Below are 7,739 nucleotides of genomic sequence, written 5' to 3' on the forward strand. Positions count from 1 at the left end.
ACATCTCAGCGTTTCCTACAGGGAACCTGTATAGCATCGTAGAGGAAGGATTCAGACCCAATTCTCCAACTACGGCAATGGAACCAATGCCATCACTGAATTCTACGCCAGCGCCGACTATGACGAAGAGTACGAGAATGAACTCTGTTCCAAGACAGACGTGGTCAGGTTCGGAGCCCTCGTCACACCCATGGTCCTCTCCGTGGTCATTGTGCTAAGCCTTGTGGGTAACCTGCTGGTGCTGGTGATTCTGGCCAGGTAGGACAGTCTGATTATGAGAAACAGATCATGAATATTTTCCTCATTTTAACTTGGCTTGCTGCTCTTGTCATGCATCTTGCTCTGAGAGAGCGAGGTAACTAGTGACAGGATGGAGGAAGTATTGTGCTAAACTTAATGGTTGGTGTTATCTGAAGGAGTGGAGTCTTCCTCAGTGGTCTGTGTTATCTGAAGGAGTGGAGTCTTCCTCAGTGGTCTGTGTTATCTGAAGGAGTGGAGTCTTCCTCAGTGGTCTGTGTTATCTGAAGGAGTGGAGTCTTCCTCAGTGGTCTGTGTTATCTGAAGGAGTGGAGTCTTCCTCAGTGGTCTGTGTTATCTGAAGGAGTGGAGTCTTCCTCAGTGGTCTGTGTTATCTGAAGGAGTGAAGTCTTCCTCAGTGGTCTGTGTTATCTGAAGGAGTGAAGTCTTCCTCAGTGGTCTGTGTTATCTGAAGGAGTGGAGTCTTCCTCAGTGGTCTGTGTTATCTGAAGGAGTGGAGTCTTCCTCAGTGGTCTGTGTTATCTGAAGGAGTGGAGTCTTCCTCAGTGGTCTGTGTTATCTGAAGGAGTGAAGTCTTCCTCAGTGGTCTGTGTTATCTGAAGGAGTGGAGTCTTCCTCAGTGGTCTGTGTTATCTCAAGGAGTGAAGTCTTCCTCAGTGGTCTGTGTTATCTGAAGGAGTGGAGTCTTCCTCAGTGGTCTGTGTTATCTGAAGGAGTGGAGTCTTCCTCAGTGGTCTGTGTTATCTGAAGGAGTGAAGTCTTCCTCAGTGTCTGTGTTATCTGAAGGAGTGGAGTCTTCCCAGTGGTCTGTGTTATCTGAAGGAGTGGAGTCTTCCTCAGTGGTCTGTGTTATCTGAAGGAGGGAGTCTTCCTCAGTGGTCTGTGTTATCTGAAGGAGTGAAGTCTTCCTCAGTGGTCTGTGTTATCTGAAGGAGTGGAGTCTTCCTCAGTGGTCTGTGTTATCTGAAGGAGTGGAGTTTCCTCAGTGGTGCTGTGTTATCTGAAAGAGTGGAGTCTTCCTCAGTGGTCTGTGTTATCTAAAGAGTGGAGTCTTCCTCATGGTCTTGTGTATCTGAAGGAGTGAAGTCTTCCTCAGTGGTCTGTGTTATCTGAAGGAGTGAAGTCTTCCTCAGTGGTCTGTGTTATCTGAAGGAGTGAGTCTTCCTCAGTGGTCTGTGTTATCTGAAGGAGTGAAGTCTTCCTCAGTGGTCTGTGTTATCTGAAGGAGTGGAGTCTTCCTCAGTGGTCTGTGTATCTGAAAGAGTGGAGTCTTCCTCAGTGGTCTGTGTTATCTGAAGGAGTGGAGTCTTCCTCAGTGGTCTGTGTTATCTGAAGGAGTGGAGTCTTCCTCAGTGTCTGTGTTATCTGAAGGAGTGGAGTCTTCCTCAGTGGTCTGTGTTATCTGAAGGAGTGGAGTCTTCCTCAGTGGTCTGTGTTATCTCAAGGAGTGAAGTCTCCTCAGTGGTCTGTGTTATCTGAAGGAGTGGAGTCTTCCTCAGTGGTCTGTGTTATCTGAAGGAGTGAGTCTTCCTCAGTGGTCTGTGTTATCTGAAGGAGTGGAGTCTTCCTCAGTGGTCTGTGTTATCTGAAGGAGTGGAGTCTTCCTCAGTGGTCTGTGTTATCTGAAGGAGTGGAGTCTTCCTCAGTGGTCTGTGTTATCTGAAGGAGTGGAGTCTTCCTCAGTGGTCTGTGTTATCTGAAGGAGTGGAGTCTTCCTCAGTGGTCTGTGTTATCTGAAGGAGTGAAGTCTTCCTCAGTGGTCTGTGTTATCTGAAGGAGTGAAGTCTTCCTCAGTGGTCTGTGTTATTCTGAAGGAGTGTAGTCTTCCTCAGTGGTCTGTGGTTATCTGAAGGAGTGGAGTCTTCCTCAGTGGTCTGTGTTATCTGAAGGAGTGAAGTCTTCCTCAGTGGTCTGTGTTATCTGAAGGAGTGGAGTCTTCCTCAGTGGTCTGTGTTATCTGAAGGAGTGGAGTCGTCCTCACTGCCTTATAGCCTAGTTCAGGGCGCACTAACCCTGTTCCTGAAGAACTACCATCCTGTAGGTTTTCACTCCAATCCTAATCCACCTGATTGTAATAATTAGCTGGTTGATAAACTGAATCAGGATTAGTTACAACTGGGTTGGAGTTAAAACCTACAGGGTAGCTCTCCAGGAACAGGGTTGGAGTTAAAACCTACAGGGTAGCTCTCCAGAACAGGGTTGGAGTTAAAACCTACAGGGTAGCTCTCCAGGAACAGGGTTGGAGTTAAAACCTACAGGGTACTCTCTAGGAACAGGGTTTGGAGTTAAACCTACAGGTAGCTCTCCAGGAACAGGGTTGGAGTTAAAACCTACAGGGTAACTCTCTAGGAACAGGGTTGGAGTTAAAACCTACAGGGTAGCTCTCCAGGAACAGGGTTGGAGTTAAAACCTACAGGGTAGCTCTCCAGGAACAGTTTAAACCATAACTCTTACTGTAGTCTTCGTCAGGGTTTCAGGGTAGGACTATTACTGTAGTCTTCATCAGGGATACATGGTAGGACTATTACTGTAGTCTTCATCAGGGATACAGGGTAGYACTATTACTGTAGTCTTCATCAGGGTTTTAGGGTGTTTAAAACAGTGTTGTGTTTAAAACAGTGTTGTGTTTTAAACGGTGTTGTGTTTAAAACGGTGTTCTGTTTAAAACGGTGTTGTTTTTCTGTTTAAAACAGTGTTGTGTTTAAAACAGTGTTGTGTTTAAAACGGTGTTGTTTTTCTGTTTAAAACAGTGTTGTGTTTAAAACTGTGTTGTGTTTAAAACGGTGTTGTTTTTCTGTTTAAAACAGTGTTGTGTTTAAAACTGTGTTGTGTTTAAAACGGTGTTCTGTTTAAAACGGTGTTCTGTTTAAAACGGTGTTGTGTGTCTCTGCTTCTCTCCCAGGTACGAGCATCTTCGGTCACTGACAAATGCGTTCATGATGAACCTGGCGTTGTCTGACCTGGTGTTCACCTGCGGCCTCCCCTTCTGGGTCTCCTATCACCTGAATGGCTGGAGCTACGGTGACCTCACCTGTAAGGCGGTCAGCTTCCTGTTCTATGCTGGCTACTACAGCAGTGGCATCTTCCTCATCCTAATGACGCTGCATCGTTACCTGGCTGTGCTCCACCCCCTGTCTCACCTGCTGTCAGGCTCCTCCCACTCTCAGGGCACCTGGAGCGCTGTTGTATCATTGGTCGTCTGGACTGTCAGTCTGTTAGCTGCTATGCCAGCTCTCATCTTTACCAAGGTCATCATCAGTGGTTCTAACGACCGTAAACATCCTCTGGACCCTAACAACCCTTATGGGCCTAGTGACTCTAACGCCCCTAGTGGTGAACAGCGGTACTGTGATGTTACAGATGTCAGCTGGAGGCTGTGGGGGGTCTACCAGCAGAACATCCTGTTCATAGTGACATTATTAGTGGTGTGTGTCTGTTACAGTCAGATTCTAGTCCGCCTCCTGAGGCCCAGGGTTAGGGTTAGACGCCAGAGGAGCGGAGGATACAGGAGGAGTCAGAGGACTGCCCGGCTGGTCTTCGGCCTGGTCCTGGTTTTCTTTGTGGGCTGGGCGCCGTACAACGTGGTCATCTTCCTCAGGACGCTGGTGTATAAGAGTCAAGATGGCGGCGATGCTGGCAGTGCTGAGTCATCCACAACACTATGGCAGGAGTGTGGCACCAGCAACACGTTGGACTACTCCTTCTATGTGACCAGGCTGCTGGCGTTCTCCTACTGCTGTCTCAACCCTCTGTTCTACGTGTTCGTTGGGGTCAAGTTCCGGAACCACCTGAAGAGACTGTTGAAGGGTTGTTGTCATGGTGTTACCGTTGTCAATAACAACAACAACTTCAGTGTTCTGAACAGGAGCAGCAGACTGACATCACAGTCCAGTGGGGAGTTCTCACTTTAAATAACAACACTGTAAACAACACAACATCTGTAAACAACATCTATTTTCCATTCATATTATCCATTTGCAGATCATTTTTGCTTTCCTCAAGACTATTTGAGGTGTTTATATCATATCCATTTAATACCACGTTTAATACCACGTTTAATACCACGTTTAATACCACGTTTAATACCACGTTTAATACCATGTTTAATACTATGTTTAATACCATGTTTAATACCATGTTTAATACCACGTTTAGAAGCAAATTAAATTGTGATTGTTGTATTTTGATTGCTGTAAGTCAAATCAAATTGTATTTGTCATATACACGTATTTAGCAGATGTTATTGCAGGTGTAGCCAAATTCTTGTGTTTCTAGCTCAAATTGTGCAGTAATATCTAACAATTCACAACAATACACACAATCTAAAAGTAGAAGAATGGAATTAAGGAATATATAAATATTAGGATGAGCAATGTCGGAGTGGCATCGACTAGAATACAGTGGAATAGAATATGAGTTGAGTAAAGGAAAAATATGTAAACATTATTAAAGTGACTAGTGTTCCATTATTAAAGTGGCCAGTGATTTCAAGTCTATGTATATAGGCAGCAGCCTCTAATGTGCTGGTGATGGCTATTTAACAGTCTGATGGCCTTAAGATTGAAAAACAGCTTCAGTCTCTCTGTCCCAGCTTTGATGCACCTGTACTGACCTCGCCTTCTGGATGAAATCGGGGTGAACAGGCAGTGGCTTGGGTGGTTTTTGTCCTTGATGATCTTTTTGGCCTTCCTGTGCCATCGTGCGCTGTAGGTGTCCTGGAGGGCAGGTAATTTGCCTCGGGTGATACTTTGGGCAGATTTATGCTCCACTGCTGTCCTGCTGTCCCGTTGATTAGTTCAGTTACCTTTGCTTTCTTGGGTACAGGAACAATGGTGGACATCTTGAAGCATGAGGGGACGATAGACTGGGAGAGAGAGATTGAATATGTCCGTAAACACTCCAGCCATTGTGTTACCATACTGTAGGTTTATATAATCAGCATATATTTTTCAGGTGTAGTGACTCCTCTAGCACTTAAGTATGACATGTGCCTTGTTTATCCTCTGTGATACAGCCTGGTAATTCTATACCAGGTGTTGTAGTTGCGCCATCTAGCACTGAGATGCAGTGGCTTAGACCGCTGTATACAGCCTGGATGTAGCTATTGTGATTCACTGTAGTTTGATTCAGGTGTAGTTTGATTTCAGTGTAGTTTTGATTCAGGTTGTAGTTTGATTCAGGTTCTAGTTTGATTCAGGTCTAGTTTTGATGCAGGTTCTAGTTTGATTCAGCTGTAGTGTGATTCAGTGTAGTTTTGATTCAGGTTCTAGTTGATTCAGGTGTAGTTTGATTCAGGTGTAGTTTGATTCAGCATGTAGTTTGATTCAGCTGTAGTTTGATTCTAGTATTTGTCATTCAGGTCTAGTGTGATTCAGGTCTAGTGTGATTCAGTCTGTGTGATTCAGGTCTAGTTTGATTCATGTTAGTTTGATTCTAGGGAGTTTGATTCAGGTGTAGTTTGATTCAGTGTAGTTGTGATTCATAGTGTAGTGTTGATTCAGGTGTAGTTTTGATTCAGGTTGTTGATTCAGTGTGAAGTTTTGATTCAGTGTACTAGTTGTGATTCAGGTCTAGTGTGATTCAGGTCTAGTTCTCTGATTCAGTCTAGGTGATTCAGGTCTAGTCTCGTATGGTTCGCATGCGGTCGAGTAGTTCGGCATATGTTCTGAGAGTGTGTCTAGTCTGTAGCTACTCAGCGTCGAGCGTGAGTAGGTTGATTCATGTGAATTTTGAGTATTAGATTCCAGCGTGCAAGTAGTCTCTTACGTGTCGAGGATGTGTGGTGGGAATGATTTGTGATCAGAAGTGTGTATGTCAAGCTGTAAGTTTCTGCAAGGCTTTGCGAGAGTGGGTGTGGATTAATGTTGAAATTTTGCGAGTAAGGTGCATCTTAAGTCTTTCTCTGATCTCAGGTATAATTCTTGCTAGGTATTGTATGATCTGTTTATGCGAGGTTAGAGCATGCTAGTTTGATTCAGGTGTAGTTTGATGCAGGTCTAGTGTGATTCAGCTGTAACAAACAAAGGCTAGAAATTATTTTCATACAAACAACAGCGACATGAGGTCGATATTATTACATTCTGACTGATAACTAGAGGCTAGAGCTGACCTGGCTGTGGTAGCTATTAGCTAGCATAGCTTATTCATTCACCTCAGTCGAGATGGGATGAAACATTAGCTTACGTTACTGTACATGTCTGCTACAATACTAGCTCAGCACTGCGAATAAACACTCGTTTTTATCTGTTAAGTTATACAGCAGTTACCTTGCCAGCTACATCAGTCAACTAAAGAGTAGACAGTTCCTGCTCTGCTTGCTTTTACAACTCGAATGACAGAGCGCAACACATACACATTGAACTATGCTCAACTCTCCCGTGCCGGTCCAGCCAACCTTCCAGAAGCTTTGCCTTCACACAGCCTGTAAGCACACTCTGTGGTGTCTGGGTGGCCCTAAACTCAACCTGCTGAACACTCAAAACAGCCTACCCTACCGCTCAGAGATGTCCGGGTGGCCCTAAACTCAACCTGCTGAACACTCAAAACAGCCTACCCTACCGCTCAGAGGTGTCCGGGTGGCCCTAAACTCAACCNTGCTGAACACTCAAAACAGCCTACCCTACCGCTCAGAGGTGTCCGGGTGGCCCTAAACTCAACCTGCTGAACACTCAAAACAGCCTACCCTACAGTGAAAGAGGTGTCCTCATGGTCCTAAAGCACACCGTTGCCAGCTTTTGTATCACATTACAATGATAAAACTGGGGGTGACAAAAATACAATTTGAGAATGTGGGACTTGAACCCCCCCATCCCCAGTGGGTCTTGAACCCCCCATCCCCAGTGAAAGTTGTGCCCCTGATATGAACTGGAACTCAGTCAAATCTCTGAAATTGTTGCCTGTTGCATTTCTATTTTTGTTCAGTATATTTTAACATGATTACTGGTCACTATCATGGAGATATATCGTTTAGAAACCCAGATTGACTGACTCAGACACTCTGTAGGAGCTAGTAAAACAGGAACTGATACCATTATAGGTCAAATATAATGGTATATTTATTAGTATTTCATGTTATCATTGTTACTGGGTATAGTTGAACCTATTTCCCCTTATAGGAATCTCACTCATTAAGACTTCTTCAATCTCAGCGGTTTCCTACAGGGAACCTGTATAGCATCGTAGAGGAAGGATTCAGACCCAATTCCTCCAACTACGGCAATGGAACCAATGCCATCACTGAATTCTACGCCAGCGCCGACTATGACGAAGAGTACGAGAATGAACTCTGTTCCAAGACAGACGTGGTCAGGTTCGGAGCCCTCGTCACACCCATGGTCCTCTCCGTGGTCATTGTGCTAAGCCTTGTGGGTAACCTGCTGGTGCTGGTGATTCTGGCCAGGTAGGACAGTCTGATTATGAGAAACAGATCATGAATATTTTCCTCATTTTAACTTGGCTTGCTGCTCTTGTCATGCATCTTG

General features: G+C 44.9%; 2 protein-coding genes across 2 annotated transcripts in view; both read left to right on the forward strand.

Moving 5' to 3' along the window:
- LOC139025883 (atypical chemokine receptor 2-like) overlaps window positions 1-7,657 on the forward strand; it is a gene marked incomplete at its 3' end in the record, with an annotated part of 13,288 nt that extends 5,631 nt beyond the window's left edge. Inside the window, exon 2 of the mRNA XM_070441131.1 lies at window positions 7,407-7,657. Coding sequence (XP_070297232.1) covers window positions 7,407-7,657 — 251 coding nt within the window. The remainder of the gene's footprint in view (window positions 1-7,406) is intronic.
- Window positions 24-5,203, forward strand: LOC112075945 (chemokine XC receptor 1-like). The gene is made up of 2 exons (XM_024142857.2): window positions 24-258; window positions 3,161-5,203. The coding sequence occupies exons 1-2, from the start codon at window positions 191-193 to the stop codon at window positions 4,167-4,169; spliced, it is 1,077 nt and encodes a 358-aa protein (XP_023998625.2). The 5' UTR covers window positions 24-190; the 3' UTR covers window positions 4,170-5,203.
- Window positions 7,658-7,739: the final 82 nt, after the last annotated feature.

This window comes from Salvelinus sp. IW2-2015, unplaced genomic scaffold (assembly GCF_002910315.2).
Source record: "Salvelinus sp. IW2-2015 unplaced genomic scaffold, ASM291031v2 Un_scaffold3478, whole genome shotgun sequence".
NCBI classification, from domain to species: Eukaryota; Metazoa; Chordata; class Actinopteri; order Salmoniformes; family Salmonidae; genus Salvelinus; species Salvelinus sp. IW2-2015.

Coding starts and splice junctions, on each gene's coding strand:
- LOC112075945 (XM_024142857.2), top strand. CDS start 191: ATGGTCCTCTCCGTGGTCATTGTGCTAAGCCTTGTGGGTAACCTGCTG. Junction 259..3,160: donor GTGCTGGTGATTCTGGCCAG/GTAGGACAGTCT, acceptor CTTCTCTCCCAG/GTACGAGCATCTTCGGTCAC.